Source organism: Chiloscyllium plagiosum, chromosome 28 (genome assembly GCF_004010195.1).
Source record: "Chiloscyllium plagiosum isolate BGI_BamShark_2017 chromosome 28, ASM401019v2, whole genome shotgun sequence".
Lineage (NCBI taxonomy): Eukaryota > Metazoa > Chordata > Chondrichthyes > Orectolobiformes > Hemiscylliidae > Chiloscyllium > Chiloscyllium plagiosum.
The window spans coordinates 24,259,416-24,279,725 of NC_057737.1; the positions used below are offsets into that span (position 1 = coordinate 24,259,416).

The following is a 20,310-nucleotide window of genomic DNA, read 5'->3' on the forward strand; positions in this document are numbered from 1 at the left end:
TACACCTCCAATTTTGGTGTCATCTGCAAACTTACTAACTGTACCTCTTATGCTCGCATCCAAATCATTTATGTAAATGACAAAAAGTAGAGGGCCCAGCACCGATCCTTGTGACACTCCACTGGTCACAGGCCTCCAGTCTGAAAAACAACCCTCCACCACCACCCTGTCTTCTACCTTTCAGCCAATTCTGTGTCCAAATGGCTAGTTCTCCTTGTATTCCATGATATCTAACCTTGCTAATCAGTCTCCCATGGGGAACCTTGTCAAACGCCTTACTGAAGTCCATATAGATCACATCTACTGCTCTACCCTCAACAACCTTCTTTGTTACTTCACCAAAAAACTCAATCAAGTTTGAGACATGATTTCCCACGCACAAAGCCATGTTGACTATCCCGAATCAGTTCTTGCCTTTCCAAATACATGTACATCCTGTCCCTTAGGATTCCCTCCAACAACTTGCCCACCACCGAGGTCAGGCTCACTGGTCTATAGTTCCCTCGCTTGTCCTTACCACCCTTCTTAAACAGTGGCATCACGTTTGCCAACATCCAGTCTTCCGGCACTTCACCTGTGACTATCGATGATACAAATATCTCAGTAAGAGGCCCAGCAATCACTTCTCTCGCTTCCCCAGAGTTCTCGGGTACACCTGATCAGGTTCTGGGGATTTATCCACCTTTAACTGTTTCAAGACATCCAGCACTGCCTCCTCTGTAATCTGGACATTTTGCAAGATGTCATCATCTGTTTCCCTACAGTCTATATCTTCCATATCCTTTTCCACAGTAAATACTGATGCAAAGCATTCATTTAGTATCTCCCTCATTTTCTGTGGCTCCACACAAAGGCCGCCTTGCTGATCTTTGAGGGGCCCTATTCTCTCCCTAGTTACCCTTTCGTCCTTAATATATTTGTAAAACCCCATTTGGATTCTCTTTAATTCTATCTGCCAAAGCTATCTCATGTCCCCGTTTTGCCCTCCTGATTTCCCTCTTAAGTATACTCCTACTTTCTTTATACTCTTCTCAGGATTCACTCGATCCATCCTGTCTGTACCTGACATATGCTTCCTTCTTTTTCTTAACCAAACCCCCAATTTCTTTAGTCACCCAGCATTCCCTATAGTTACCAGCCTTCCCTTTCACCCTGACAGGAATATACTTTCTCCCGGGGTCCCACCCCCCCACCTTACTAGTTTAAATCCTCCCAAGCAGTTTTAGCAAATTTCCCTGCCAGTATATTAGTCCCCTTCCAATTTAGGTGCAATCCGCCCTTCTTGTACAAGTCACTTCTACCCCAAAAGAGATTCCAATGATCCAAAAATGTGAATCCTTCTCCCATACACCAGCTCCTCACCATGCATTCATCTGCTCTCTCCTCTTATTCCTGCGCTCACTAGCTCGTAGCGCTGGGAGTAATCCAGATATTACCTTGAGGACCTCCTTTTTAAAATTCTACCTAACTCTCTGTAATCTCCCTTCAGAGTCTCAACCTTTTCCCTTCCAATGTCGTTGGTTCCAATGTGGACAATGACCTCCTGCTGACCCCTCTCCCCTGTGAGAACATTCTGCACCCTCTCTGAGACATCCTTGATCCTGGCACCAGGGAAACAACACACCATTCTGCTTTTTTTCTGCTGGCCACAGAAACGTCTGTCTGTACCTCGGACTACAGAATCCCCTAACACAATTGACCTCTTGGAAGCCGACGCACTCCTCGTTGCATGAGAGCCAGTCTCAATACCAGAAGCTTGGCTGTTCGTGCTACGTTCCCCTGAGAATCCATCACTCCCTACATTTTCCAAAACAGCATACCTGTTTGAAATGGGTATATCCACAAAAGACTCCTGCTCTCGCTGCCTACCTCTCTCACCCTTCCTGGAGTTAATCCATCAATGTGACTGCATCTGAGACTTTTCCCCCTTTCTATAACTACCATCCATCACATACTGTAGCTGTTGCAAATTCCTCATCGCTTCTATTTGTCTCTCCAACCGATCCACTCGATCTGATAAGATTTGCATCCAACAGCATTTATGGCAGATATAATCCACAGTAACCCTTAAACTCTCTTTAAACTCCCACATCTGACAAGAAGTACATATCACTGCAAAGGCCATTTTTGCTCCTTCACAATCTACAGACCCAGAAAATAACACCGTCTTATTCCTATACAAACACTGCCCCAGGTTAAGGTAATAGCTATGGCTTATATTTTAAGTTTAATCAAGAGACTTACCTCCAAAAACATATAATCAAGAAAGAATCCACTGTACCCACTACTGCTGCCTTTCTATTGGACAGACTTAAAACAACAATTAACTTATCTGATTCTGTGCTGTGAACTTCACCCAACAGTTCCTCCAAGATTAGTTGTGAATTTCACTTTGTTAATTTTCCCAGATGCACTCCGATGTCCAGCGACACACAATTTCAAACAGCAAAGGCGGTAACTGTGCAGGTTTTCTCTTTTCTCTCTCTCCCCTGCACTGTCCTCACCATGTGCTTCCTTTGTCTGCCCTTCTCCCTTTTAAACTTTTGGGAGCTTTGAAAGAAAATGTCCTCATATAATACAAGAAATTTTAATAGCGTGTTAACTTTAACTTCCCAAGTCTAGGTGTGCATTCAATACTTTCTTTATAGGTTAGGTACTTTCCACAGAGCCACTCAAAGTTGTTTTAGATAGTCCTATCTGGGGAAATAAATCCACTGCCATTACAAAACCCACTACTTAGCATTCTGACAATTTTTCCTTGCACTGTCATTCCAGACAAAAGGAAATTTACAAGTTTGCTCACATACCAAAAGAACTTGAGAGACTGAATGGATCTCAAATAATCATGAGATCATACAGATGATTTTATTTTTAAATATGCAAAGCAAATAATAAAAAAAGTACGGTTGAGAATTATTACAAATCATGCCAACAGTCATGCTGAGCTAAACAGCAGTAAGTGTGGACTGCAGATGCTGGATATCAGTCGAGAGTGTAGTGCTGGAAAGATGACATTGGTAGAGGTACAGGTGAATTTCTGACGGATGTGGAAGGATCCTTTGGAGCCTTGGACGGAGGTGAGGGGAGTGGTGTGGGCGCACGCAGGTAGAGGTACAGGTGAGGTAAACAGCAATACTAAACAGATTACAACATACAACAAAATGCTATTACTGACACAGAGAAATGTAATATAGATGATGGATATGTCAATTTTTCTAACTTCCTGGCTATTAAGAGTCATTGTCATAAAACATGGAAACAGACCCTTTGGTCCAATTAGTCCACGTCGACCATGTTCCCAAACCAAACTGGTCCCACCGCCTGCATTTGGTCCATATCCCTCTTAACCTATCCAATTCATGTACTTATCCCCATGTCTTTTAAATGTTGTAACTGTAACTACATCCACCACTTCCTCTGGCAGTTCAGTCCACACACTAACCTCTGCATGAAAAGTTGCCCCTCTTGTTCTTTTTAAACCCTTCTACTCTCAGCTTAAAATCTTCCCTAGTTTTGAACTCCCCAACTTTAGGGAAAAGACCTTTGCTATTTACCTTATCTCGACACATTATTTTATAAACCTCTATAAAAGGTCATCTCTCAACCTCCTATGCTCCAGTTGAAAAAGGTCCCAACCTATTTTTATAACTCAAACCTGCCATTCCTGGCAACATCCTGATAAATCTTTTTTGAACACTGTCCAATTTAATAATATCCTTCCTATAACAGGACGACCAGATCTGCACACAGTACTCCACAAGAGGCCTCAAAAACATCCTGTACAAGTTCAACATAATGGCGCAACTCTTTTGCTCAAAAGGTCTGAGCAATGAAGGCATGGGTGCTAAATGCCTTCTTAAGCACTCTATCACCCTAAGACGCACATTTCAAAGAATTACGTACCTGAACTCAGAGGTATTTATGTTCTACAACACTACTCATGGAACTTCCGTCCTAACAATATTGTAGGTGTATCTGCACCAAATGGGCTGCAGTGGTTCAAGGTGGTAGCTCACCACCATCTTCTCTCGGGCAACCAGGGATGGGCAACAAATACTGCCCAACCTGCAAAGCCCACAGTCCTTGAATTTTTTTTTAAATCAGGAAATTTTGCTGTTTGTGTTGTTCTAAATCTAAGACAAATGGCAAATAATTTACACTTATCTACTTACCAGGTGAGATGAACATGATGCGGGAGGTTATTGTACAAATATGGGAATGCGATTTTGTATTCTGTTCTAATTGGCTGTCTAATGATGATCTTGTTGATATCATTGAATTCATTCCAGTCTTCATCCCTAACAAAAGGAAATCAAATGCAAACAGTCAAAGTTATAATGTTTTAATTTTACATAACTGGAAAGTTGCAGATTATGAAAATCAAAGAAAACGGACTTCCTGTGATTTCCACATAATAGCCCAAATCTTCCAATACAAGCAATTCAAAGTTCTTCAGCATATTCATAAAGGCGAAAGTGAGGACTGCAGATACTGGAGATCAGACTCTAAATTAGAGTGGTGCTGGAAAAGCACAATAGGTCAGGCAGCATCCAAGGAGCAGGAAAATCGACGTTTCGGGCAAAAGCCCTTCATCAAGAATGAAGGGCTTTTGCCCGAAACGTCGATTTTCCTGCTCCTTGAATGCTGCCTGACCTGCTGTGCTTTTCTAGCACCACTCTAATCCAGCATATTCATAAATATGAGGTAAAGCGAGTGGGAATGAGGTTAGTGGACAAAGGGATGTGCGGTGAATATAGTTAGCATGAAGTTAGAGCAGGTTTGAAATCATTTAACCTTTTACTGGCTGGCTATTTAGTTAAGTAAATCAGAACCACTCAAGTTTTCAACTCTAACTTGGAGTTGGGGGCACTTTGCATGGTTCCAATGTTTGAACTTCCCAGACTAATTACAGTATAGCTGTGCTTTGGGGCCTCCTAGCAGTTCTGAAGCCCATCTTTCAGAGTACTTTTCATAGCTGACTATCTGAATACCTGGGCCAATAACTCACCTGACAAATTGCTTAAAAAAAAACACATACAATTCATAAACATTTGCTCAAACTTACTTTCCACTGGGTTATCAATCAAGTACCAGACATTGTAGGGATCATACTTTGATTTTCCCTTCATATTTTCTCCCAAATTAAAGGCAGATGCAATGGCCTCTACTTGGGTCAAGCCAGAAGAGAAAATAAACTGGCTGGGACTTGACTCTACATCTATAGCTTCACCATGACACAAGGTCCTCATTTATAAACTTGCCCTTTTGTAGCTTACAATTGCTATACAGCAATGACAACTTAAATCATGTACGCATTAGAGTGTGGAATCTGTTCATTTCCATGTTACAAATGTACTGCTCATTAGTGAACTAAATATGCACAAAACCTTATTGAAGTTGTAGAGTACAGCAGTAATAAACTTTAGAACAATTGAAATACAAGGATTAAAGAAAGCGTAGTTCAAGATTAGTATTAGAAAGGAATGCGAAAAGGAACAACCAAATGGCTGAATATTTGCAAGAAAGAAAGCAAAAAGACAGTGTATAACCTGCCGAGTGGTGACCCATAGGCATTTATTTTAAATTACAATACACAAATAAATCATCCGCAGGAATTGAGAAACTATAAACAGGGAAGTAAGACAGATTTAAGAGCAACATTTTACAAAAAGGAAACAGAAGGATTTTGCTGAAAACACACAAGTAATTATGTTACAAGATATGCCTTTAAGAAGGATTTCTTCTGTCAATATTTTTAAGAACAAGCATTGCAAGCTTGCAGCTGAGCTGCTTTCCCTGGGCCCAGATAGCTTTCGATTTAAAAAAAAGTTGGAATAATAGAAGCAGTATGAAGGGGCACGGTCCAGCAGAACCAGGATTTTAGTTTCAGCTTTCATTTGCTGTCGAGGTTTGGAAACTGTTATAGATTGAACACAACACTTTGTTCGATAAAATTAGAATTTGAAAAGACAGTTAGCAAACACTGAAATAGGATTTAATTAGATGATTCACATGCAGGAAAATATTGAAGACTTGATAAATGGAACGCTACTGAACAACGGTGAAGCATTTTGTAGTTGTAGTAACCATTGTTCAACCGAATAGAAATACTAACAGAAAGCAGCTAAATTTTCTGATAACATAATATATAATATTTTGATAATGGATTTTAAAAAGAAAAGTCCTTACTGAAGATTCACATCCCGAACCAGAGGCTCAAACTTGGGTCCACCCGGAATTGCCATGTTGAGCGCTTTGGATGTAAAAAATGCTTTCAGATCAAATAGATAGAAGTAGTTGTCATCCACTAAATCAGTTAGCAACTGATTAGCCAGACGATAAAGAGTGGACATCATAGGTAAAGTAAACTGCCAGCGACGATAAGTTGATCCATTAACATACCTATATTAGGACAGAATAATTCTCAATTTAAACACTTTATAAGAGAAAATTACAACTTAATATCATAGCAATTCACAAGTGGATAGTGATATTTGAATACAATAGGAAGCTGAATAGATTAACCTAATTCTAATTTTCCAATACAGAGAGCTGTGGTATTACTTTTTTGTTTCATTATTAACAAAAGCCCAACTTTTATCAACCTCAATAATTCCTCTCCTGAAGCCAGTCCATGGATTCCAACAAGTTTCTAGTACTTCGTTAGTGGTCAGTTATCATGCACAAGTCTATAAAGTTAAACATTAACATGCTATTTAACTTCAATGGCATCACTAAGCCTAACCAAGTCCTCACCCAAGTGCCAACATATCCATTTCTAGCAGTTACCACAGGTAAGACCATAGCTGAACAAATGTTTCTTTTACTTTAGTTCACCACACACACACACACACACACACACACACGTACTGTTTCCCCATGTTTTGTTATTAGCTAGATTCTGTTGTCAGTAGGGGAGAAGGTGCTTACTACTGACCTTAAATGAAACTGTCCAAAAGTTCAAGTGACCATTGTAGTGTGGCTTTCACCTTTCCCAATGGCAGTTTAAATCTAGTGCCAACTTAGGGAGATTTCACAACATGCAGCAGTAGTGATGACAGCAAGCAGCTAATCACAAAGTATTCTTTCAGTCAGGAACCAAAAAACCACTATCTGTAGTTTAAATTTTCAGTTTTCAAATAACTAAATAACTCACTTTAAAGCAAAGCTAAAATGGCAATTTGAACAAATTGTTTTAAAAATGTGGAATTTATCATAATGGGGAAGTTGCCATCCCACAAATGTCTTGTTATAAGGAGAGGGTGGACAAACTTGGATTGTTTTCACTAGAGCGTCAGAGGCGCAACTTGATGAAAGTATATAAAATTATGGGAGGCATGGATAGGATGGATAGTTGCCCAGGGTGGAAATGTCATATGATAGGGGGCATAGGTTTAAGATGAGAGAGGAAAAGTTCAAAGGAAAGCTTTTTTTTAAATACAGAGGGTTGTAGGTGCCTGGAACATGCTGTTATGGGAGGTGGTAGATGCAAGATGATTTAAGAGGCTTTGATTCAGACACATGAAGAGGCAGGGATAGAAGGATATGGACCACGTGCAGGCAGATGGGATTATTTTAAAATAGCATTATGGTTGGCACAGACATGGTTGGCCAAAGGACCTGTTACTGTGTTGACTGTTCGATGTTAAATACCTTTCCATGGTCAGTGAGTGTTTACTATTCGTTATGAATTTAGTATACAATTAATTGATTAAAAATATGAGAAATTTCTCCATAATCAATCACTAATTGCTTTGGAATTGTTGAGAGGAGTGTAAAATCACTGAACTATAACCTTCAGATTAAGAATTGTGAAGTCTAGTTGTGTATTCTTTTCAAAATTTTGGCTTTTTGATATTTCTCTACAATAAGCCTATTAAGTTGAATTAAATCTAAATTTACTTGTACCAAATAATAAGGTTGTTGAGCATTATTACTTAGTCATAGAGTAGTGCAGGATGGAAACAGTCCCTTCATTCCAACTTGTCCATACCAACTAGACATCCTAAATAAATCTAGTCCTATTTGCCAGTATTTGGCCCATATTCCTCTAAATCCTTTCTCTTCATATACCCATCCAGATGCTGTAATCGTATAGGTTGTTCTTCTATAATGTGTGTTTTGTCAACGTGAACTGGCTGTAACGTAAATGACGAATAAGGGACACTATTTCCAAAGAGCGAACTTTTAAAATGTGTGTGGGCTATAACACGATTATATCACTAACACTTTAAACTCTATTTGTATTGCGTAATTCTTGTATTGCACGGGGTCACACAGGAACAGAACTATCATGCTATGGAAGAAATAACTGTACCAGCCTCCACAGGAAAAGGTCCATTTTAAATGGTTCCCCTCTCACCTTCTGTAATCAAGAGTTATTACTTTTATTCACAAAGAATTAAAAATAAAAGACCATGATTTGATGTCCAATTGAAGAGTACTAGAATAAATAACCCTTGACTGAATTTTTAAAAATTTTTCATACTGAAGCCAATGATTGGCAAAGAAGGACCATTGACAAATCAAAATTGTAAAACAATCTTTGGAAGTCTTGTGGTGCAGTGGTAGTGCCCTACCTTGGGTTTAAATCCCACTTGTTCCAGAGGCGTGTAATAACATTTCTGAACAGGTTAGTTGTAAAGTATGTAAAACATCGCATATAGACAATAGGCAAGATTAAAGGAACTGCTCAAATTTCCAAGAAAGAATATTCCATGGCATTATATTTATTTTAGATTGTGAACTGACCATTGGGCCCTTGTGGAAAACAACAAACATAATATCAAATTAATATAGAGTTGGTTGAACCCGTTAAACCTAACAATGTCATAATTAATTGTTCATTCACAAGAAGTGAAGTCATTTTAATTAGTTCAGGTGTAACTATCCTAGCAGTACAGTTTTAATTTGCCTATTCTGTGAATACTTGTTAATAATTTAAAATCAGATAATTGTTTCCATGTCACTTAGCTACTTTGTCAGGCCTTCAATCTTTCATGACATTAACACAGTGGACTCTAAGACACAAAGCCTTACTTTGGATTGTCTTTCAGTGGTTGGTGATCATATAACCACTCTGCCACTGGTCCATCCTCTTCTGAATCAAGTTCCATCTGTATTGCTTCAAGTGGCTCCACATCTAGTATATTATCTGCATAATCCAGTGGAGGCTCTTCATCATCAAAAGGAGGAAACCGCATCCTTTTAAAGTGTCGTCTATCACGCTTTTCACGTCTCATCATAATCCACATGGTTCTAATGAGAAATGAATCTTTGGTTATTGCATTCCATCACAAAAATATCCTCTCGAGTATAAAATGCTATTCCTGATCATATGCAATGGAGCAACAGGAGCAACTGAAGTATAAAATGCACTCAAAATATTCTTATCTAAATTGAAATTACAGTACATTTGAAAATTCTTCCATGAATGAAAAATATCCAAGCAAATATCTTTTGAATGCATGATCTATCAACAGGATATCTTCTATCTTCCACTGGAATAACTGAAATCACTGATATCCAGGAGGACAAAGTCTAAATCAACAAGGCTAATCTTTAATACAAATAACAACTGGTATTAAGGCCTATAATTTTGACAAGCATCTTGTCCCACTACTTTTGTATGAATAACTAATAGCTATAACATTGATTTCCTTGTATCATTCAACTTGATTCGGAAATTGTCATGGACAGAAGAACACAAAATACTTTACAAGTGAATGAAAACATATTTTCATCAAAAGCTCTTGAAAAACTCAACACTACTTACCCCCACTGAGATATATAAACTGGTTCAATAACCCAGGGAATTTCATTAACAAATGAGATTGCGCCCGTGATGTGATACAAAACTGAAACATCCCTGATCTGTTCCCATGGCATAGGCATATTCTCCAGTAGTTTCAGAACAGCATGCGGCATATACTTCAAAGCACTATGGAGAGAGGGAAAAATACAATTGCCAATATATTAGCTTTAGTCATACAGTTGTACAGCACAGAAACAAGAGCCTTTGGACCAACTCGCCCCTGCTCAACAGATATCCTAAATTAATCTAGTTCCATTTGCTAGCATTTGGCCCATATCCCTCTAAGCCCTTCCAATTCATGTACCCATCAAGATGCCTTTTAAATGGTGTAATTATAGTAGCCTCCACCACTTCCTCTGACAGTTCATTCCAAACACCACCCTTTACATGAAAAAGCTGCTCCTTAGATCCCTTCTAAATCTTCACCCTCTCACCATAGATCTATGCCCTCTAATTTTGGACTTCCCTAGTCTGGGAAAAAGACCTTGACAATTCACCCTCTCCATGCCACTCATGATTTTATAAACTGCTCTAAAGGTCACCTTTCAGCCTCCGAATGTCCATGAAAAAAAAAAAGCCCTAGCATATTCAGCCTCTTCCTAAATCTCAAACCCTCTAACCCTGGCAACATCTTTGTAAATCTTTTCTGAACCCTTTTACGGTTTCACAACATCCTTCCTATAGTAGGGAGACCAGAACTAAACCAGAACTAAACACAGTATTCCAAAAGTAGCCTAACCAATGTCCTGTCCAGCCGCAACATGACCTCCCAACTCCTATAGTCAATGCAGTGACCAATAAAGGCAAATGTAGCAAACCTCTTCTTCACTACCCTGTCTACCTGTGACTCCACTTTCAAGGAACTATGAAACTGCACTAAGGTCTCTTTGTTTGGCAACACTCCTCAGAACCTTACCATTACGTGTATAAGTCCTGTCCTGATTTGCTGCACCAAAATGCAGCACCTCACATTTATTTAAATTAAACGTCATCTGCCACTCCTCAGCCTATTGTACTCTGAGTCAAACAGCCTCACTGTGATGACAAGTCTAATGACTGATATTAAAAATGCATACTTCTCATTGTATTTTAGAGCAAATCAATTTTAATTCACAAGATAAACAGTTACATCTAATATTTTGGGTAAGTGCTATATTTTAGAATAATTGGTTAGCATATAAACTGGAATACAAAATGGCACTTTGCAAGTTTGAAAATGCATATATTTCAATGATCAAGCGAGAATTGAATTAGACTACTGCTTGATTAGAGATAGACTTGAAGTCCTCTTTAAGCTGAATGTATACAAAACTGTCACTAGTGTGAAATACAGATTTGAGCAACTGAAAATCTAGAACTATTTAAAAGGAAGACCTAAGTAGTACACAAGCATATGAAAACAGAGCTGTGGGAGTGCAATATTTAAGTAAGTTATCATGACCTGTATACTGCATATATTATGTTCCATTCGGTTAGTCACTGCAGATTTCAGATCTTTACTCCCCACTCCCATCACAACATCTCTTCCCTTCCCACCTCCATACAGAACATTATTTTTCACAGCAGTATATGCATAAACATTCATACTCAACAAGGTGAGTACTGGAGGTCAAGCCATTCATTAAAAAATCAAACAAGTACTAAAAATGCTCTGGACTATCAATGAACCACTTGTTATTGAAACAAAAACATGCTTCAGTTAAATAGTAAAATTAAAAGTTCAAGTAAAAATCATTCAGCATCAATCTCAGAGGATAATTATGGGCTTAATGTTAAAATGCTATTGTCCTCCGTATTGACAAAATGCTTACCCAAGATAGACTCTCTTGTCATGCCTGAATTTCCGGTTTGTCATGTCACCATGATCACGAATGATCTTTCTGACATGTTCAGGAGGCATGTCCTCTTTCTGAGCATCCACGAAGCCAAACTTTCTCTTCTCAGCATACCGTTTAGCCTGAAGTTGTTGCCATTTCCTGGCTGGAAAAATAATTTAATACACTGGAAAGTTTATAATTGAGCACAATCTCAAAAGAAAGGTGTCATAACTTCTTTAAAAATATTCCATGACTTAATCAACAGCTTACTTAGCTACGTGATTTGCCTGTATCGATTGCAAGACAAAACTTTTCACTGTACCTCAGTACACGTGACAATAAATTCAATTCAATTCAATCAAAATGAATATTGGAGTATAAGCAGAAGTCAACATCTAAAGTCAACAGAATGTCCAATACTTTGTCTACTACAATGTTGAAGTTATTCCAATGTTGTTAGGCAAAGTTGTATTTTCCTCTTCAATGGAGGACAGGGCAACATGGTGAATCACACATTATGGGTTGTTCTGAGATATCAGCATCAAACTAAGCCATTAATACTAATCACTGAACTTTATTTTTAAACTCACCTAAGCATCCATTGGGCTGACTGCAGTTAACAGAAGACATGGAGGCAGGATGATGAATTTTTCATTGCTCAGTGAGTTATATAAGCTTAGGAAATGAATTTTAAAAATCACAGCCAGAAAAATATTGAAATAACCATGCTATATGGTTTGCCTCTCACTGAATTTCATTGAACTGAACTGAATAAGGCTGAACATCCTTCCCATTCCTGGATGGCAAGCTCCGGACTTAAATAGAACATAAGCTCAGTTACGAGTAACTTGTCAGTTCCAAAAACTAATAAGGATGCCTAGCTGAGGTCAATGGCAACTAGCATATATGCAACAGCACTTGAGAGGTCTTATTTTTAGGCTGCAGCACCCAAGGGCAGCAATTCACTGTGTTGTTTCAGAACTAAATGCAATATGTGCCTCTTTTTTATAGCTTTGAAGGGTGGATCACCACTACCCAAAATATCCATTCCTAACTACACACAGCACATGGATTTACAATCCTCTAGCTGAAGTTGATATGCTGTCCTACTTCTAGAAACCAACAACAGTTCAATTATAAAATACATTTGCTATGTAAATCAGTTAGTTTGGAATTTCCAGTGAATTTTCAAGCTAACCTGACTACAGAGAAAAGGCTCAGGTTCTAAAGGCAATGAATAAATTTACAGACTTATTACAACCTGCTCAATGATGCCCAGTTGGGTCACTCAACTCATGATCTCATTATAGCCTTGGTTCAAACATGAACAAAAGAAATGAATTCCAGAGGTGAGGTGAGAGGACTGTCTTGACATCAAGGCCACATGTGACTGAGTGCAGTTTTAAGGAGCCCCAGCAAAACTGGGGAAACGAAAATGGGAAGCGAAAACAAAAATTGCTAAGGAAAATCAGAGATAACATTTCAGGTGGAGTGACCCTTCCTCAGAATTGAGGAAGTCAATGGGAAACTGCAGCAAATCTTGTTGGTTGGTGTCATACACGGCACATAGGATGACGGTTCTGGTTATTAGAGGGCAGTCATCTCAGGAGAATATCCTATTCCAACTATCTTCAGCTGCTTCATCAAAGTTAGAAGTGGGAATGTTCGCTAGTGTTTGCACCAAGTTCAGCACCATTCATAACTCCTCAGATATTCAGGCCATCCATACCCAAATGCAACAAGACCTGGAATTACCCAGGCGTGGGCTGAAAAGTGGCAAATAACATTTGTGCTACACAAGGAAGGCAATGGACTAATGGCATCATTGCTAGCCTATTAATCTGGACACCCTAGATAATGTCCCGGGATGAGGTTCGAAACCACAACAGCAAATGGTGGAATTTGAATTCAAAAAGAAAATCTGGAATTTAGAAACTAATGATGTCCGTGAGACCACTGTTGTTTGTTGGAAAAACCCATCAGGAAAGGAAACCTGAAAGATATGAAACCAGAAGGATCGCCATGCATTTACCTTGGCACCAGAAAAGACAATGACAAAAACACTTCTGTCTACTATGTAAAGTCCTCCTCACTAACATTTGAAGACCAGTGTCAAAATTGGGAGAGCTGTCTCATAGACTAATCAAGCAACAGCCTGATATGGTCATATTCATGGAATCAGACCTTACAGACAATGTCGCAGACACCATTAGGTCAAGACAGCCCACCATTACCTTCTCAAGGACAATTAGGAATGGGTAATAAATGCTGGCCAGCCAGCGACACCCACATCCCACAATATGAATGAATAAAAAAAAGCCTGGCAATGACATTCTCCAAATAAGAGACAATCTGACCATCTCTTGAACTCTAAAGGTGGCACCATCATTAAATCCCCCACAATCAACATCTCGGACATTTACCATAGACCAGAAGGTGAACTACACTAGCCATACAAATATTGGTTACAAGAGCATCTCCTGACTCTGCAAATTTTGTCCATCATTTACACAGTAGAGTCAGGTGTGCGATTAAATATTCCATATTTGCTTGGACGAGTGCTGCAACAATAACACAAAAACCCTGACACCATCCAGATCAAAGCAGCCCACTTGATTGGTAGCACATCCACAAATACTCACTCCCTTCACACTGAGAACACTCAACAGCAGCAATGTATACCATCTTCAAGATGCACTGCCAATATTCACCAATTGTTTCTTAAGCAGCCCTTCAAAACCCAGGACAATTTCCATCTATGATGTGGAGATTCGTGTTGGACTGGGTGGACAAAGTTAAAAACCACAACAATAGGTTATAGTCCAACAGGTTATTTGGAAGTACCGGCTTTCAGAGCGCTGCTCCTTCACCAGGTAGCAATTTCCATCTAGAAAAACAAAGGCAACAGACACACGGGAACACCACCACGTAGAAGATCACTTCCAAGTCACTCATCAGCTGGACTTGAGAATATATTCCCATTCCTTCAGTATCACTGGATCAATCCCTCCCTAACAGCACTGTGGATCTACCTATAACTTTTTTTTTATTCATTCACGAGACAAGGGCATTATTGACCAAGCTTGCATTTATTGCCTACCCTTAATTGCCTAGAGGGCAGTTAAGAATCAATCACATTGCTGTAGGTCTGGAGTGACATGTCAACCAGCTAAGGATTCCAATCCTTCCTTAAACCAAGTAAGTGAACATTAGAGATTTTTTTTTCCTGACAATCGATGACTTAATTCTAAATTGTTACTGAATTCAAATTTCACCATCTGGCGTGGCAGGATTTGAACCCAGGTTTCCAGAAAAACACTTGATTCCTGGATTAACAGTCCAGTGGTAGTACCAGTAGGCCACTGGTTCCCTTTTGAACTGCAGGCAGTATTGACCCAAACCAGCGATGCCCATGGTCCATGAATAAATAAAAAAACTAAGAAAGCACAATGAAGACATAAAATCAAGATTACAGTTTTCATGCAGTCACTTGGGTCTTCATACACACAGGTACAAAGTTAACAGTGTCCAATACAAGGAAAGATAAAAAGAATATCCAAGTTTGAGTATTTTGGGTGCCCTTGAGGTGTAAGGTTTTAACACAAGATCACAGTCGATTAATTGCTTTTTTAAAAGATGCTGTCAGCAGTAGTGAATAACGCAGTTATCTTTTCAGTTTGTGATTCTCTGATGCACCTTTCCAGTCAGAGCTGAAGTGCTGGTACTTTTCTTCTGCAGATAGAGGGCGCCTTCTCAGTCCATGTTCGGTTCTACATTCTTAATTCCATCTCTCCTTGGTCTACCAAAAGTACAGCATTTGAAACACAACTGTTTTATGATTCTGTATAACACTGAGGTTATTGCTTCAAGGTTTGGTAACTGCAGATGTTTCATCTCCAATATGTGAAGATTGTCATAATTATGTAAATCAAGTAAGAGATGAGGACTTTTTCACATTTCCTCTGTAGCCTGACTGGCTAATTTCATTGCCCTTGGGGAAATGTTAATTTCAAACCAGATTGCCTTTTGGGTAATCCATCAATTTCATGACATTTAGCCAACCTGTGCTGCTCAGGATATGCTTGTGGCTATTTAGCACACCCTTTTAAAAAATCTTTTCAGTCAATGTAAGTCCTAGATAATTAAATCATTCAATGGAAGTCAAAAAATCAATACTCCATATTTCATATAATAAAAACTGCAGTCTTGAAAATTTTCAATTTAAATTTAATTATTAGAACAAAAGGTGCTACAGTATTAAAAACATTTTTAGTTCTAAATCTCCAAAGTCATGCCTCACAGCTTTGAGTATTTGTCACACAATGGGCACCCAAAGTGCACAAAAACCAAATAAAATTTAAATTTTAACATGTAGTGCTTTAATAATGAGGTAAACTTTTGTACACATAATTATATTAGTTTCTATATGTTAACTGACCAGATTAATGTAGAAATGTCTCACCTTTCTCTTGTAGTTTTTCCTCAGACATGTAATCAGGTAGAGGGACTGGAACGGGATTGGGCCCAGGTGCAGCCCTGTACGGAAATGCTGCCATTTTTGTAGATTCTGAGAGAAAAGACAGATTTAATTCTTTTAGCTATCTGCAAATCCATTATTTATAATTTGCAGAGGGATTAAAGTGAGTTTCCCCTTTAGCCTAGGATGTGAGGCACTTTCTAATTAAAATTATTTGTGCGCATTGATTTAAGATGCCTATGTGTGCAAAGTTTTTAAAAATTCTATAAATATATGAAATGAATAATAAAATGCACAAGATACAATTTGGTGACGAGCACAGAATTAATGTTTACACAGATTGTAATAACACACATCCAAACCAGCGGGAATATGAAAATGTATGTGAATTAAACTGGCTCTGATTACTTATAAACGCAGCCATATATACTGACATCCAAAGTTCATTTTCACTCAATTTGGGCTGCAATCCAGATACAATCTGCAACTACAGATCAGAGGATCTGAAAAAATTTCCATTTTCAGTAGAAATTTTTGATCTGTTATTTTTTGTCCAGATAAATACATTTATTATGCTATCCTTCTGATATCTTAATGCATAGCCATGGATGTACATGCAGTACAGGTAACTGCTTTAATAACACTTTCAACATCTATATACTCAATTGTTTACACTTGAAAACATTCATTTTAAGACTTTCTTTAAATGTTTTTGAATGTGTAAATTGGGAGTCAAGCTTTGGACATTATGTTGCAAAAACAAAATCAACATTTCTCATGGAATACTCAGATGCAAGTGATATGTCAGTTTCAGTAGCTCACATTTTGAAAACAGCCAAAAGATTAAGGAATTAACTTTGAAAATGGAACCTGAATTCATAATCTCTTGACAATCACGCTGAACAAAGCATAAAAACTGCAGCAAACATCAAGCTCCCTAGTACAATTTGAAAAGTTATGTGCAATTGCTTTGGTGCCCTCAGGAACAGACTCCTCTTAACCAATCCCACCATGAAATAATGTTTCTTCATCCCATTGCTTCTGTATTAGATTTTGGCACAGAATGGCTGATGCATTTACTTACATGCAAAGCCTTCCAAAGGGATATTAGATTAGAGTTTAGATTAGATTAGATTACATTACATTACAGTGTGGAAACAGGCCCTTCGGCCCAATAAGTCCACACCGACCTGCCGAAGCGCAACCCACCCATACCCCTACATTTACCCCTTACCTAACACTACGGGCAAGTTAGCCAATTCACCTGATCTGCACATCTTTGTGACGGTGGGAGGAAATCGGAGCACCCGGAGGAAACCCACACAGACACGGGGAGAACGTGCAAACTCCACACAGTCAGTCGTCTGAGGCGGGAATTGAACCTGGGTCTCAGGCGCTGTAAGGCAGCAGTGCTAACCACTGTGCCACCGTGCCGCCCACAAGAATAGGTAGCCAATAAACCCCCCTGAAAAGGGATATGTACAACTAATGAATACCAACTTGGTTATTTTAGGCAACATCATGAAAACCTTAATGGGATTTGTAACAAAACCCAAGCTTCTCCAAAATTACCGTCCAGCCAACTGACAGCATTTCTGTTAACTTAGATGCCTAGAATCAGCAGTTTCCACAGCATACATGATTTGCATTAAACTCTTATGTTAATATACACAAACTCCCTCAGGACCTAGCATGTTTAGGGCATCAACTGCAACATTTCAGAATTCTGGAGACAGTGGAAAAGCAACATACTTGTCTATGGCTATTCAGTAGCTTGACTTTTGAAGATATAGGAACATCCAGGATTTTGAAAAGACCTTCTAGCATTATCGTGAAGAACTTATTATTAAAGTTACATTTACACATGGAAGCCACATTTCTATATGTTCTGTATGCCAAACTAAATACATATAATCATTCTGACTGGGATCCATATCACTATTCTCTAGGTCATAATCTGGAACTTCCTTTCTATCAGCACTGCAGGTGGCCCTACACTCCAATGGCTGCAGCGATTCGTAAAGGAAGTTCAATTCCATCTTCTCCAAAACAATTAGTGATGGACAATAAAAATGCTGGCCTAGTTTGCAACACCTACATCCCATGAATTAACTTTAAAAATGTATACTTGAAAGGGAGATTTAAATCTATGCTAAAAATGTTAGTAAATTGTACAATCACAAAACACAGAAGGAGGCTATCCAGACTATCGCACTCATCAGCTCTTTGAGAGAGCTTGAAATTAAATCTGACAAAAGATCATGAGCCTGCAACATTAACTGTTTTTGTAGTCATTATGCTGCCTGATCTATTTCCAGCATCCACAGTATTTTTCTTTTACACCAATTACTCCCACTTGTTCCCATAACAGGAGTGTGGTGATGGAAAAGCACAGCAGGTCCGGCAGCATCTGAGGAGCAGGAGAATTGACATTTCAGGCATAAGCCCTTCATCAGGAATCCTGCTGTGCTTTTCCAGCATCACACTCTCGACTCTGATCTCTAGCAACTGCAGTCCTCATTTTCCCCTTGTTCCCATAACTACAACTTTTTTTCCTTATTGAGATCCCCTTTTTGATATAGGCTTGAATTTGCTTGTCCTTTTGAATAGTGTCTTGGTGAGAAACTTGCACCAATCTTAAGCATGTTTAATAACAAATTCTAAGCATATCATGCCATACTCTTCTGGTGTGAATGATGTGGCTGGAGGGAGAGAAACTGGAACAAAGGGGGAATTTACACTGAACAGCTACACTTCTGTTGAATGGTAGGACCAAAGGAAATACAAAGGATCAGAGGAACCTTTGCGTGTAAGTCCATATATTTATGAAGGCAGCAGGCAAGTGTAAAGAATGCATATGGGATATTCGTCTTTATTCAAAGCATTGAATACAAGTGCAAGGTGGTTATGATGGAGTCATAACATTTACCAGTTAAACCACAGATGCAATACTGTGGACAGTTCTAGTTGTCACATAGGAAGAATCCGATTGCACTAGAGGGGGTCCAAAGGAGATAAAACAATAACTGCAGATGCTGGAAACCAGATTCTGGATCAGTGGTGCTGGAAGAGCACAGCAATTCAGGCAGCATCCAACGAGCAGCGAAATCGGGCTTACCAGGATGTTGCCTTGGCTGGAGTGAAGAGAGACTCTTCAGCTATGAACAGAGACCAGATAGGCTAAGATTGTTTTCCTTACAGCAGAGAAGGCTGAGTGGGTGACCTTCGTCGAAGTGTAAGTTTGAGGAACATCGGGTTGATAAGGAGAAACACTTCTCCTTAGTAGGGACATCAATAACCATGGTGCAAGTTAAGGAGCAGGGGGTTCAGAGGGGATTTGAGGAAACGTTTTGTTCCCCTCGAGTGTGGTGGCTATCTGGAATGCACTGGCTAAAAGGTATGGTAGAGGGAGAAACCATCAAGACATTTAAGAAACATGTAGATGAGCACAAGGTTATGGGCCAAATGTTGGAAAATGGGATGAAAGTTAATAGATGATTGATGCGCAGATACGACTGGGCCAATCTTCTTTGCTGTTAAAAAAAAAGATGACTTCTCCTGGAAGGTTCCAGCGCGGCATGAGCAGCGAGTCCCCGCCTGAGCTGCTCGAGACCGATGCCTGCCGAGCACCACAATGGAAACCATTAGGCCGCAGGCCGGGCCGAGCTCACTGGGCTCAACCTCGACCCAATCCCACCCTAAACCCAGATCCGCGTGCCCGGAGCACACAGAAATACCTACCCTGAACGCAGCTGCGACGGCAAGGGGAAAAAAAGCGACAAGATCGATTTTTCTCCCTGGCCTTAGGCCTCAGGGCCTCGGCGCCATTAACTCCGCGAGCGAGAGAGGCACCAGTGCACAGTGCCCGGATACTGAAGGCGGGTCTTCCGCTGTCTATACGAGCTTCCCATTGGTCAATCAACTGGATTGATGGCCTCTGCAGCCACTCAGAACACAGCAATCTCCAGGTAGCCCACTGAAAACAAGCACATTGAGTGATTAAGTCAGATTTTATAAAGTGAAGTGCACAGCAAATGAACATTTTTAAAAACATTACACTTAAGATAGATCCCATGTCAACTATTGCAATTAAGCAACGTCTGTGCATAACCAAAGTAATATTGAGCATTTGTTTTAAGGAAAAAGTAATACACGGGCGGTACATTGAACACTCAATTCAAAGGAAGAGATGTGACCAAAAG

The 20,310-nt window shown here is 39.3% G+C and overlaps 1 protein-coding gene across 2 annotated transcripts in view; it reads right to left on the reverse strand.

Moving 5' to 3' along the window:
* Positions 1 to 20,310, reverse strand: part of prpf8 (pre-mRNA processing factor 8) — a 55,465-nt gene that overhangs the window by 32,827 nt on the left and 2,328 nt on the right. Inside the window, exons 2-8 of one of the 2 annotated variants that reach the window (XM_043718514.1) lie at positions 19,850 to 20,084; positions 16,094 to 16,198; positions 11,626 to 11,794; positions 9,776 to 9,940; positions 9,040 to 9,258; positions 6,190 to 6,402; positions 4,173 to 4,298 (exon numbers count right to left, since the gene is read on the reverse strand). In XM_043718514.1, the coding sequence (XP_043574449.1) occupies positions 4,173 to 4,298; positions 6,190 to 6,402; positions 9,040 to 9,258; positions 9,776 to 9,940; positions 11,626 to 11,794; positions 16,094 to 16,187 (986 nt within the window). In that variant the 5' untranslated portion in view covers positions 16,188 to 16,198; positions 19,850 to 20,084. Of the gene's footprint in view, positions 1 to 4,172; positions 4,299 to 6,189; positions 6,403 to 9,039; positions 9,259 to 9,775; positions 9,941 to 11,625; positions 11,795 to 16,093; positions 16,199 to 19,849; positions 20,199 to 20,310 lie in introns of those variants that run through there. The other variant, XM_043718513.1, reaches the window with a different exon arrangement.